General features: G+C 32.3%; 1 protein-coding gene and 1 long non-coding RNA gene across 3 annotated transcripts; one reads left to right on the forward strand and one right to left on the reverse strand.

Moving 5' to 3' along the window:
- Window positions 1-7,938: 7,938 nt before the first annotated feature.
- Window positions 7,939-8,884, reverse strand: LOC106118207 (uncharacterized). Of its 2 annotated transcripts, none has more exons than XR_001227910.1 (3): window positions 8,850-8,884; window positions 8,286-8,442; window positions 7,939-8,000 (listed from the first exon to the last, which is right to left on the reverse strand). It is a non-coding gene; the product is annotated as an uncharacterized LOC106118207 (long non-coding RNA). The 2 variants fall into 2 exon arrangements; XR_001227911.1 differs by having other exon boundaries at window positions 8,286-8,456; window positions 8,850-8,879.
- A 3,526-nt stretch (window positions 8,885-12,410) lies between these two features.
- Window positions 12,411-13,208, forward strand: LOC106118112 (uncharacterized). Its single transcript, XM_013312667.1, has one exon. The coding sequence runs from the start codon at window positions 12,411-12,413 to the stop codon at window positions 13,206-13,208; it is 798 nt and encodes a 265-aa protein (XP_013168121.1).
- The last annotated feature ends 660 nt before the right edge of the window (window positions 13,209-13,868 follow it).

Consider the following 13,868-nt stretch of genomic DNA (forward strand, 5'->3'; position numbering starts at 1 on the left):
CTCTAACCGGGTCAAATAGTTATTGAGTTAAATTATATTTAACTTTCATCGCTTGCTACATCAACATTAAGACTAGAAAGTTTTAAATAAATGTAAAGGGTGTTCATGAATTAAATTAATAAATTCAAGATATTGTTAGATTGTTAAAAAATTGTCGTGGGAGATATTGTTTAACGTAAATTAATCCGATGTCAACAACAGCTAGTTTAAATCCTGTCGGGAACCTGTCCAATTGCTCAAACTCAAGGGTATTAGTTGGTGCCGATACCGGACTAATTTATGTATGTGTTTGCGGTTTTCATTTGGTTCAAGTAATTCCTTCAATAAATTAAGGTCCACATGAGTGGGATCAGGCCAGGAAGATGAAGAACTTGCTTATCTTATAAATTATCTTTGCCAAGAGTTTAGTGGCCAGTACTTAGTTAACGCTAATCAACGTCGTGTAAGGAGTTCTCATTCACAGTCTTATTGCAGCGTAGTCTTCATTTAGCAGCACTTCGCTTGTCAAATTAAGTACGTTGTTTTGTGAATATTGATTTAGCTATGCGCGCGTAAATTTATATTAGCTTTCAAAAATCTTTAAGTACACGCTTAGATTCTAGATTTTTTTTTATATTAGAAATGAATTCCTTTGATTGAAACTCGTATCTCGTGTCAGTTTATAAAATATCTGTCAGCATTTTATACGTTTAGGTAATTTGTCTATTAAAAAAATTAAGGCGTTTCAGTTTTTTTTATAAAATCTAATGGAATTCCTATTTTTAATAAAACTTCTTTTTTATATTAAGGGTCAAAGGGTAACAAATACTACAGTAGTATGTCATTCCGCGTTTTATTCCAGTACAATTCAAACAATAAATACGAAGTCATTTCAGCAGCATTTAACAAGGCTTTCAAGAAACATATATTAGCGGTCGCAACAGCAGCGTCAGTTTTGCCGCAAATATATTAATGTCACCGTAAAATTGTAAACAACGGTCGTTTATAACCGGACTTATACGAGTATACAGAGTGTACATTCTTAAAATCGTGAGTTGTACGAAGAATATTGATTAGGCGTTTTTCTCGATGGTTTATAATCTTACGATATTACCCCAGGCTTTGGTTTTAAAGGCATGTGGTAATTCTAACGGCATATTACAATTAATAACAAATATTACATTATCAATCATTTCTTTTCTGTGATTAAACATAATTATAAAATTACATTATTTATAGTTTTAAGATGACATAGACACATCTCTCTGAACGCTCGTAGGCGCCATTAGACCTGCCAATCAATGTCTCTTCCAGATTTCTAGACAAATTTAAGTCTTATTTTATTAGAGTTTTTTAAACGAATTAATCGTCTGGTTAAAAAGTACATCCATTCTGTGGTTATCGTTTAACATTGTTAATTCAAAAAAAATGTTCATTCGTGCTTTATAAGTATCATTTTAATTCCGGTCAAAAAGGTACTCTTATCCAATACCAACTTTTATCTTATAAGTGTATATTTCTGTTAACAGTTTTGAAAAATGATTGCAACATTTTATCTTCAAAATAGATACGTATAATTTTCATTGAACAAATTTTATGTTGTGTCATTTTTATTACGTGACGGCGAAAATAGTTTACGTTTAAAGTGATATACGATGCAGCTATATTTCTTCGTTCTCTATCATCATTTGTTTTGTTTAATCTTTAAACAACTAATGAAACGAGTTCAAAATAAAAAGTCATCGTCAGCTCACTATACGTCCCCACTGAGGGGCTCGGAGCCTACCCTAAGTTAGGGGCGACTAGGCCATAGTCTACCACGCTGGCAAGTTGTTGTTGTTGTTGTTGGTTGACTTCACACATATCTTTGAATTTCTCCTCAGATATGTGCAGGTTGGATCACGATGTTTTTCTTCACCGAAAGAACGTCGGATAAATTTTAAAATACGAAAACAAAGAAAAAAACAACTTTTTATTTCTTCTTTAATATTCTTTAAAAGTCATTTAAATAAATGTATTTAGTTTAGAGTTGTTTTCTGTGATTAAAATTTCTATATAAAACATATCGTCATCCCTGTCATTACCTTTGACAAAACAGAGATAACAATATGTTTTAGACTGGGATGTTGGTCTCAGAAACCCCAAGATGGACTACCATAAAACCAGGTAAATTTTATGGCTACAATTAATTTTGTTCCCTATTTTAAAGACTTGTAGGTAAAGTTTAGATAAATATTTATATTTACGGAAAGGATATTGTATAAATTGAATGAAATTGTCACTGTAACTGTCAATCCACAAAAATATTTCAACTAAAATAAACATCGATCGTGATTGAAAGGTTAATAGTGCTTTAACATTTTTTTCTGTACTGTACTAACAAATTGATTTTTATTTGATGCCAACAAAACAGTGGACTTGGTCATTTCATGTGTAGAAAAACGATTCAAAGCCATGAAGACTTCAGTGAATATGAAAATTAATAAACCTAATATTAACAGTAAGATTGAATTAATCGTGACAAAGTTTATTAAAAACCTCACGATAATTACCATTGTTTTACCGTGGGTTTCTGAAACGAAAAACCGCAAAATTCATTGTTATTTTATGTCAAAAATCGACAGAATACCAATGGTATAGAAATTAAAAAACAAAAGTTTAACATGACATGTGATAAGGAGGGAAGAATCGTATGTTAACAATCGAACTATAATTATAAGTGTGGTTACACTGGTAGAGGTAGACCTATGAAGGGATGGATGGATTGCGTGAAAGGTGACATGATCAAAAGTGGACTGACGACAGAGATGACGGAAGATAGATCGATATGGCGGACAGAAACCTGATGTGCCGACCTACGTACTCACGTAACCTGACCGTGACCTACTCGGGTTAAGATTAGGGAGATGATGATGATCATTAAATGTTATAGGTACTTAATTAAAAATTATAAATCTTTGAAAAACGTTTATCTTATTTTTTTAATCTTATTTCAGGTCGTACAATATCCGATTTGTATAAAGAGTTAGAGAAAATAGAAAGAGAAAGTGACTTATTCGATAGGTTAGTAATTAAACGTAACTACACTGGATCATTTATTTATTTATTTTAATTTTATTTATTTATTTATTTCCATGGTGTGCCTTATGGAGCTGTTTAAAGGTAAAGTGACTATTTAATACTTCTTTATTTATAGAGATGAAAACAACGCTCAAGTCACAATTAACAATGAAAATTTAATCAATGGTTAGTAAAAATAATTATATAATTTTTTTTTATTCATGTATTTTTAATTAATATTGTATTGTTTTATTAAGGAACAAATGAAAATAAGGTAAACCAAATATCTGTTCTGCAAGGGTGCTTAAAATATTTCTACATAGTGAGTCAGTTGCTAGGATTGTACCCTATAACGGGATTTCTTGAGAAGGATGTCATGAAAATAAGGTATTTTTTATCATAAATTCTATGGCTGTAAAAAGGGCAATGTATTTCTTTACCAATTAGTAACTGTGCCAAGCTGCTCTCCAATTAAATACATACATTTTTAGTGAGAAATTCAGTAAATACTCAAGTTCTTGTTTTGGAGTTAGTAAAACTTTAAATTTAATAGACCTAAACCTAATTTACCTTGGATTAAGCGTAGTACATTAACATGTTTTCTTCTTAATTCTAGGCTGTAAAAGGCTTTCAGGGTTGTGGCTAAAAGCTTTGAAATGTGATACATAATATTTAGAAATAGTTTGTTTATTTAAAACATTGTAATGTGTTTTCAGATTTTCCTTTTTGACATGGAAGTCACTATACAGTCTTATAATTTGTTCTTTTCAAATTATAACCGTCCTTATATGTTTTTATAGATTAATTCTTAATTTTCGTCTCGCTACTGTAGGTAAGAGCTTAACAATTTTATACCCTTACTTTAATCAATAAAGATTGACTTTAATTTGTTCTTAAATATATATGAAAAAAATGTAAACTTATTCTGCATTTATCAAGAAAATTTAGTCATAAAAAATATGTTAAATTTTCAGTATTCGCATTTTATTATACCTCTACCTGTATGACAACAATTTTATTTCTTATCATCGCTTCAAAATGGCCAGGATTAATGCTTAAGTTAAATCAATCAAGACTCGAGGAATACATAGACAATTGTATTAAGAAAAAATGTACCGTTATTTCTCTAAGCTTTTTGGCCATATGCATAGGTAAGCAACAAAGTATACTTATTGCATTTTGTGATAATATGTAATGAATTAGCCTGTATTCGTTCGGGCGCTTTTTCTTGCTGCGTTAAAACTCGACGTGTACGGCTCTCAAGCGATGTAATGCTTTAAAATCACTCTCTGAAGGAATTGTATTTGTTCTACTTAAACATATTTTAAAACAGCGTAATAAAGAACTACTGCGAATTAAGGCTTGGCTTACTAAGCAATTGGTATAACTAAGCCTTTTACTATGGAAGATTTTTAGTTAGCGATGAATTCGAACTCAAGAATGAACAAAGTAAAAGTATGCCGTGTGTTTTCTATTCTTAAATACTCGTAAGAAAACATATATTTAGATGTCTCAATTTTTTCAACGTAAATAAAAGGGATAACTAAATAGATTCATATAAAAAAAACTCAAGATTTTTTTCTACAGTATTGCAAGTGCTACGAGCAATTGGCAAATTAAATGAAGTAATGAATTGCAATACAACAGCTAAAGACATGTTAAAAACTTACATAGAAATTACTAGTCCATGGATTTTCGAACTAAATATGCCGTATAATTTATTCACGTTGATAATATTAGGAGTAAGTAAATTTAATATGTTTTTAAAGAAAAAAAAATATTCCTATATTTTATTTAGAGCGTCGGTGGCTCAGGGGTCGGGCACTTAACTTGCAATCTGCAGGTCCTGGGTTCGAATCCCGCCATGTACCAATGTGTTTTTCGATTTCCGATTTACATATGTACATTTATCCGACGTTCTTACGGTGGAAGAAAACATCGTGGTGCAAGCTGCACATATCTGAGAAGAAATTCAAAGATATGTGTGAAGGTAACCATCCCGCACTGGGCCATGGTGGTTGAATATGGTCTAATCACCCTTAACTTAGGTAGGCTTCGAACCTCTCGGTGGGGACCTATAGTGAGCAGATGATGATATTTTATTTGTAATTTTATTTCCCTAATTTATTATTGAAATTAGAATTAATGAAACTTTAATAATATAATCTGTCAACATTTTTTTTTAATCTACGTATCTATGTTATATATTATGGTAAATCAAATTATTTTATTGTGTCATTTAATATTTTCAGGTGCTGAATATAACAACATTAATGATTTGGTTCTTTAGCGATATATTCATTGTTTGTATTAGTTTGTTCTTAGCTTCAATATTACGTAAAATAAACGATAAAGTTATATCTTCAGAGGACAAAGTAAGTATAAAGAGAACATTGTAAAATTGTCTGCACTGAAATATAATCGGTATATATTTTTATTGAAATTATAAATTTCAGTTGTCACTCCTTGTCTTTTCATTTACAAAATCTTTTGAGGTTATGTTTTTTTTTAATTTAAATTGTAGTTAATATGAGTTATTCGGGCTGTTACGGTAGCCTATGACATATTCCAGAGAGTAACCTATTTATATTACAAATTTCATCCAGATCCGTTTATCCGTTCTAGAGTTAGTAGCAACAAACAATTAGACATCAATCCAAACATTCAGATTATTAGTCTTAACATAATAATCATAATAGTAGTAAGATAATTGATATTTATTATTAAAATAATAATATAAGTAAGATATGATTAGTAATAAATAAGATTTAATTTGTTCTGTAGATATTACCTTCGAATTATTGGCGTAATTTGCGGGAAGATTATAATCGTATTACAACTTTGATCCGATCCTTTGATGACGTCATTAACAGCCTTATATTTTCATCATTCGCTAACAGTTTATTCTTCATATGTCTACAACTATATTATATACTTTCGTAAGTTTTTATTTACTTCATAATATTTACAGTAATTACAGTAAAAGTAGCACAATCATTTGTTTTATACAAAACATGTAAATATAAAGGAGCACTTTTAAATTACTTTATTAAAGTTATTAATTTGTAGTCGTCATAACGTTATAGCAAAGTTGACCGAAGTTAAAATACTTAGGTTTGTTGACGATTTTTTTCAGAAAAGGAGTAAACACATATTTTACAGTTGTAAACGGTCCTTGCCCAAATATTATTCAAGGGTAAGATGTATTAATATAATTTATCAATAGATTTCCTAATACTTGTCATCTTACATACAATTGACATCTGAATAAAAATGTCTTAAGAAACATTAGACAGATTCGATTAAAAAAAAATTGTAAACATATTTGGTCAAAGACTAAAGAATATAATAGACTGATTGTAGCTAATAAGTATATTTATTTCGTCTTTTAATTTGCACTTTATTTTCTTAATATTTTGTCTTTATATTGAGTACTATATATTATTATTTATTGAGTTTTATTTCCAGTCCTTTCAACGGTTTCGAGCACAGCGCTTACATATTGTCGTTAATAATTTTCCTGATCCTGAAATTTATATTTCTTACTCTATGTATCGCGGAAATCAATTCTGCTTCTATTACAACTGCCCCTTCACTTTATAAGATACGATCATCTATATTTTGCAAAGAAGTAAGTACCTTTTAATTACAATATTTATAATCTATGGTCACTGGAAAAGATTGCTTGTGACTGGTGATTTTTACCACTGCGCAACTATGATGGTAACGAAAAGTGAGGTAGAGCAATCAACCATGCAGTACTGCAATTATTGGAACGCTTACGGTGAGACAGAACACGACTGTTTTGACAGTACACATGCGTTAAAACAATTGCAGTACTGCACTGTCCACTGCTATGTCTTTCTATTTTTGCCTGCTGTTAATATTGACAAAGTTGACTGAACCTAACAATTGGTGTGTGAAAATTATTTTTCAAATCGTTGTCAGGAATTTTAAATTAGCTTGTGGATCATAAGCTTCGTGTTTCTTTTGTGTTAAAGTCTGGATATGAAGTAGTTGAATACAGATAAGATTAATATATTATTTATACATTTTTTTTAGGTTCAAAGATTCATCGAACAATTACACGGACAAACTGTTGCTTTGAGTGGTCTAAAGTGTTTCCATGTAACTCGAGAATTAGTTTTTGCAGTAAGTGTAACCAATCATAATTAAATAAATTAATATTTAAAAGTATAATGTAAATTTTGATAACAATTTCAGATGTTTTCAACTATTATTACGTACGAGTTTATGTTGTTTCAATTTAACAGTGACCCGTTTAGATTATTTTAAGAAATTAATTTTATTGTTTGAAGAAAATGATATCTAAATCTAAAGATGAACGTGTATTCAATAAGCTCTCATTAAGCAAGATACTTCTATAGGAAATGATTATATAAAAGTTATTTACTTAGTATTGTCATAAATTATATTATAAGTTACTTAAAATGTACAGTTATCAAATTAAATACAAAATCTGGATGACCATTGCTCGGTATTTTTTTAAATTGTGTTTTTTGGAGATTATATAATATAATATTTAAGTACGAATTACTAATAAAATGATGAAATATAAATAATATTTTTCAATCTTACCGATAGAAAAAGTTAAGTTTATGTTTAAGTTGATTATCGATAAAACAAGAATAAAATGACATTTTCTAAAAATGATTCCTAGCTAGATCGAATTATCGCCCCGAAACCCCGTATATACTAAATTTTATGAAAATCGTTGGAGCCGATTCCGAGATTCCAATTATAAATATATATATTAAAAATTTGTATAAGAATTGCTCATTTAAAGATATAAGATTTAACACTTGTTTTAATTATTTTGTTGTCTTGTATCTCTATTATGTGATCTTGTTGTTTAATATTTCGTAAATATATCCTTTAGTTCATTGGCATAAAGAATTGATTGCTCTTAAAACATCGACTTGGGTGGACCATTTGAAGTACTGAAACGATAAACATTATATACAGCGTGTCCCAAAATTCAACTATGAGCCGGTGTATGGCCAGGTCGAAAACTACATGGTGAAAAATAAATCCATTTTTTTTGTTTCATACTTACATTAAGTTTTTTAAATTTTATTTAGGTACTATATCATTTTTTTTCAATAAGATCTGATGGTGACTTTACTTAAAAAAAATCAAGATTTATATATATTAACTCTCTGACCTCCAAAAATGTTTTCTACTTGCCTGAATCCCATACAAAAGTAATAATGTTTTTTGTTTACCTAAGTTTTCTTTACAAATAGATCTTCGGGCATGACACTCGTTGACGAAGAACTGATATCCTCTTTTGTATCGACTGAACATCATACACACTGGTTCTTTATCAACTGCGGGCAGATCTTCGCACACTGAATCACAATCTTCAAAAAGTAACACCCCCTGTAAACAAACAACTACTAAATCTATCATAAAATTCTTAAGGTCAAAACCTATTAAAAAACTTGGGCCACTGTTTAAAGGGTGATCTAAAAAAATTTTCCGATCGACGTCAAGAATCGATATCGATAGTAAAGACGACGGAAAATACTGAGGATGGAAAGAGCGGTTGGATTAAGATAAATTTTGGAATATTATATTATAAAATAAAAAGGGGAAATGAAAATTTAAAATAGAATAACGAAATGAAAAGATCAGCACGCACTGAACATATACAGAATACAGAAAAAGGGAGAAAGAATTCCAAATACAAAAATATTAAAATTATGAATAAAAAACATATAAAAATGTTCCGTATCCGTCGGCAACAGATAGTTTGACTAATCAATCAGCCCTATATAAATACTAACTAGTAAGTCCCAAATTTAATAAAACTCGGATATACATAATATGACATAAATTTTCATCAAATAATTCATTCTTTTTACGCTCTGAAGTAAAAATTTCAAATATTACTTTTACAACTAATAAAATTGCTATATATTGAAATTGCGTACAGTAAATTGTTGCTAAAATAATATGTTGTAGCCAATAACTTTTACACGCCACAAGAAAATAAACGGCCGACGATAGGAAGAAGTTTTTACAAAAGCCATATTTTTTAAAAGTGGAAAAAGAAATAGCATTCCAAAAACAATTGACTATCAAATGTATAGAACAAAATTTGGAAGCATTAACACAATTGTAGCTTTCGTATATTTTGTGAGGTTCATTAATCAAACCGTTTATTTTTAAATCAAATTGGCAAACCAAACAAAATGTTAATTGACATTTTTTTTGGATATTATTAAAAAAAATTAACATACAAATTCGAACAAAATATTTAAAAAATAATTATTCATTACGTTTGAGTGTTCGGTCGCTGTTTTACGTGTTTTCTTTTTTAATTTGGTAAGTGTCATTGAATATGTCAAGGTCTTCTGTTTCGGTCGCGAAATATAATATTGGCTTTTCGTAAGTGAAGTAATTCTTTTTCATTTTTTAAATTTAAAGGTCGATGAAGTGTGTGGATGTAAAAAAAAATCCATAATTGTTTTTCGTAATACAAATGTGATTAATATTTTAATGTAATGATGTACCGATTTGTTCGTTACTTCACTTGATATACTGAAAAGTAATTAAAAAATATAACTTAACTAGCTGTCGCCCGAGACTCCGTCCGCGCGAAAAAAAAATACTTTTGGTCGCAGCGTAATGTTATATAGCCTAAAGCCTTCCTCTATGAATGGACTATCCAACAAAAAAATAATTATTCAAATCTAACCTGTAGTTCCTGAGATTAGCGCGTTTAAACAAACAAACTCTTCCGTTTTATAATATTCTTATAGATAAATAAAAAAAGAACATAGCGAATATATTTCGTTACAAAAATATTATTTGATTTAAATTAATTCATTGCGAAATAAATTGAAAATCAGTGAGCCCGACATTTAATCTATAGATTAGGATTCGGTTACTGAACAGGAAATGAGCTAGCAGCTTTGTTCCCCTAATATATACTTATATAGATATTATTGTAAGAATAGCCCTTAATAATTATTTCCAAAAAGATTCTTGTAATTTTTAATTAATCGAAAATCTTACTAACATTATAAATGGGAATGTTTGGATTGATGGATGTTCGTTTGAAATTATCTGCAGACTAGCTGCACAGATCTCGCTGTAATTTGGCATAGATGTAGAACATCTGGTAGTACACATGAACTGCTAATTACGGGCGACAGCTAGTATACAAATAATTAAAAAAAAATCATGACAATAATATTGTAGCCGATAAATTTAAGACATTCTGGCAAAAGGGTATCTGTTCAATTAACCGTGATTTTGCATGTTCGTAGCGACATCTTAAAATACAAATTGAAACGTCTACGTCTGTGATGATTATTCGATTCTGGAGGTGTATTAATTTGTCATCCTTTTGTATCACTAATGTATCTTCACCTTCTAAACACTTACCGTAGGTTTCCGAGACTAAAATTTCTCTATAAAGCGTATCGTCATCACTGTCATTATCTTTGTGAAAACAGAGATAGGAATATGTTTTAACCGGGAATTTTGGTGTCAGAAAGCAACGGATAATCGCATTATGAAAACGTTTTGAGATGTCATACCATATAACCATCTATTTGCCTGTTTACCATGTTCTAAACGTAAATTATAAGAAAATATGTTTCATGTTTACTATTGGTGTGATTTTGAGATTTTTTCCAGTAGTTAATCATCATCATCAGCTCACTATACGTCCCCACCGAGGGGCTCATAGCCTACCCTAAGTTAGGGGTGACTAGGCCATAGTCAACCATGCTGGCCAAGTGCGGGTTGGTTGATTTTACACTTTGAATTTCTCTCTCAGATATGTGCAGGTTGCATCACGATGTTTTCCTTCACCGTAAGAACGTCGGATAAATGTACATATGTAATTCGGAAATCGAAAAACACATTAGTGCATGGCGGGATTCGAACCTAGGACGTGCAGATTGCAAGTCAAGTGATTGACCCCTGAGCCATCGACGCTCAGTCTGCTCAGTAGTTATTAATTTTTACAAATTAACAAAAAGTAATTACAAATTTCCTTCATTAATATTATTCCATTTTTTAAAAGTTAAAACAATTCTTCCCTCTTTCAGTATAACTTTAGTTTTTTTAACGAAAGTATTTTTATTAATTTAACAAAAAAACTTAGATATATTTACTTTAACGTTTTATTATAAAAGTTAATTAACTTGAAAAAAAACCTTAGGGGAAAAAAAATAAAGACGGAATAATCGTCAATTTCCTAACCCTTTTTAACGTATTCTTTACAAACTTTGTTAAGGTTGAAATAGACTACGATAATTTTTATTTTTTTTTGCGGCATAATGTCCATAATGTTTACAATAGTAGGGATAAATCAAGAGACACTAAGTATAGTAATTTAGTCTCATAGTCTAATAACAACGTAACAATGAAATCATTTAACTGTTTGCATGTAAAGGATTAATTTGAAATTATTAAATTTTCCTTACACAGCGTGTCATAAAATTCAACGATAAAACGGTAATTATGTATAGCCAGGTCGATAAGTAAACGAGGAAAAATACTAAAAAAACTAACTCTTTTTGTTTAAAAGTTACATTAACTTTTGTAACTTTTCTTATATAATTTGATACCCTCCACCATATCATTAGGCACTATCGCTACAAATATGAAGATATTCCTGTAATTTTTTTTTGTATTAGCTACTGAAGTAATATAGCTATTTATTGAAGTTAAAAAATGGACCAAAACATTAGTAATTTAAGCAAAAAAAAAATATTTACTTCAACTGTTTTCTTAGCTATTTTTAGCTATTCATAGGCTTAGCTTGGCTCGGTTTAAAAACGCCAATTTAACAGTGTTATTACATAAATTATTTTTTATTACAAAATATGATTGAAATTGTGGCGTGCCTCCACGCATTTATTGTTTTAAATTATTATACTTATGTTATTAGTTATAGTTAGTATTAAATAGTAGAACTTAATTATTTAAATATAGTATTGTATAAATAAAATATATATTGTTTGTATAATAAGTAGATATATTAATAGTAATTTGTACGTTGAGGCGGACAAGCGAACGCGTTTTATATATTCGTAATTTCGCGCGTAGCAACGACGCGACGAGAGAACCGGTCGTCGCTGGCGCATCGAGCCAGTCGGCCGGCCGCCGCTGTCTCAGTCGAAAAAATCTCTCGACACGATCGCATGTCCGTCGCGCGCGCGCATTTCGCTTGCAGCTCGTACCTATGCCATTTCTTTTGTATCGCCTTTCCTTCTTCAATACACCTTCTACTTCTTGCAGTGCTTTCTTTCTTTCCTACCTATCCACTGCTTTATTGGTGACCCACATTGAACACAACGACGAGTGATTCGGAGAACAAAGACGGCAAAATGGCGCTTGAAACATTTAGAGTCGGCGTGAAGGTACCTCCATTCTACGCCGAAAAACCAGCCCTTTGGTTCGCGCAGCTGGAAGGCCAATTCCAGCTGGCCAATATCACCGCAGACGGAACCAAATTTTTCTACGCGATTGGACAGCTGGAACCACAGTACGCCGCTGAGGTTGAGGACGTCATTACCTCCCCACCGACGAACAACAAGTACGACAAGCTGAAGAGTGAGCTCATCAAGAGGTTGTCGGCATCCCGGGAGAAGAAACTGAAGCAGCTCTTGGACCATGAGCAGATAGGGGACCGCAAGCCATCAGCGTTCCTGCGCTACCTACAGAACCTGGCTGGTCCTGGAGTTCCTGACGAGTTCCTAAGGACAATCTGGACGAGCCGGCTTCCTTCTGGCACCCAGACCATCATAGCTTCACAGCCGAGAGCAAGCCTGGATGAGTTGGCTGAGTTAGCCGACCGAGTCCATGACGTCGTCTCACCGTGTCAACAGGTTGCTTCGACCTCGCGAGCAGCCCCATCCGGTAGCAGAAGCGAGACAGTGGAAAACCAGATCGCCGAGCTCACCAAACAAGTCGCAGCCCTCACAAATAAAATAACCCAGATGTCGAGAGATGGTCATCGTCGGGCAGCCGGGCGTAACCGAAGTCGTTCCCGATCCCGGAATCGTTCCCACTCCAATTACCGCAAGTATCCCAACTGCTGGTACCACGCAAAATTTGGTGGCAAAGCGGACAGATGTGTGAAACCGTGTGACTTTGGGTCGGGAAACTCGACGGGCAATCGGTAATGGCGGCCGACGATTGCATCAACAGTGGTCGCTTATTTGTTACGGACAGAAAAACTAAAGTACAATTTTTAGTGGACACGGGCAGTGATCTTTGTGTTTTCCCCCGTATTTATGTTAAAGAACGCCGGGCTCGTACGGACTATGATTTGTGTGCGGCTAACGGAACGCCCATACCAACATACGGGCATGTCAACTTGGTGTTGAACTTGGGCTTGCGCCGCGACTTTGCTTGGCAATTTATGGTGGCCGACGTTACAAAGGCGATAATAGGTGTGGATTTTTTATCATTTTTTAATTTGGTTGTTGATTGCAGGAATCAACGACTTATCGACAATAACACTAGCTTGTCGACTGTGGCTTCGCTTGCTCGACACGATCGCATGTCCGTCGCGCGCGCGCATTTCGCTTGCAGCTCGTACCTATGCCATTTCTTTTGTATCGCCTTTCCTTCTTCAATACACCTTCTACTTCTTGCAGTGCTTTCTTTCTTTCCTACCTATCCACTGCTTTATTGGTGACCCCGACGTGATCGTATCGACAATAACACTAGCTTGTCGACTGTGGCTTCGCTTGCTCGACCGTCGGATATCATTTCTTCGGTAAAATGCGTAACTGGTGAGTCTGATTATCACGACATACTACGCGAATATCCTGACATCA

The sequence above is a fragment of the Papilio xuthus genome, unplaced genomic scaffold (assembly GCF_000836235.2).
Source record: "Papilio xuthus unplaced genomic scaffold, Pxut_1.1 DF827597.1, whole genome shotgun sequence".
Classification (NCBI taxonomy): domain Eukaryota; kingdom Metazoa; phylum Arthropoda; class Insecta; order Lepidoptera; family Papilionidae; genus Papilio; species Papilio xuthus.

Excerpts from the sequence above, each read along its gene's own strand:
- LOC106118112 (XM_013312667.1), top strand. The coding sequence starts at position 12,411 with ATGGCGCTTGAAACATTTAGAGTCGGCGTGAAGGTACCTCCATTCTAC.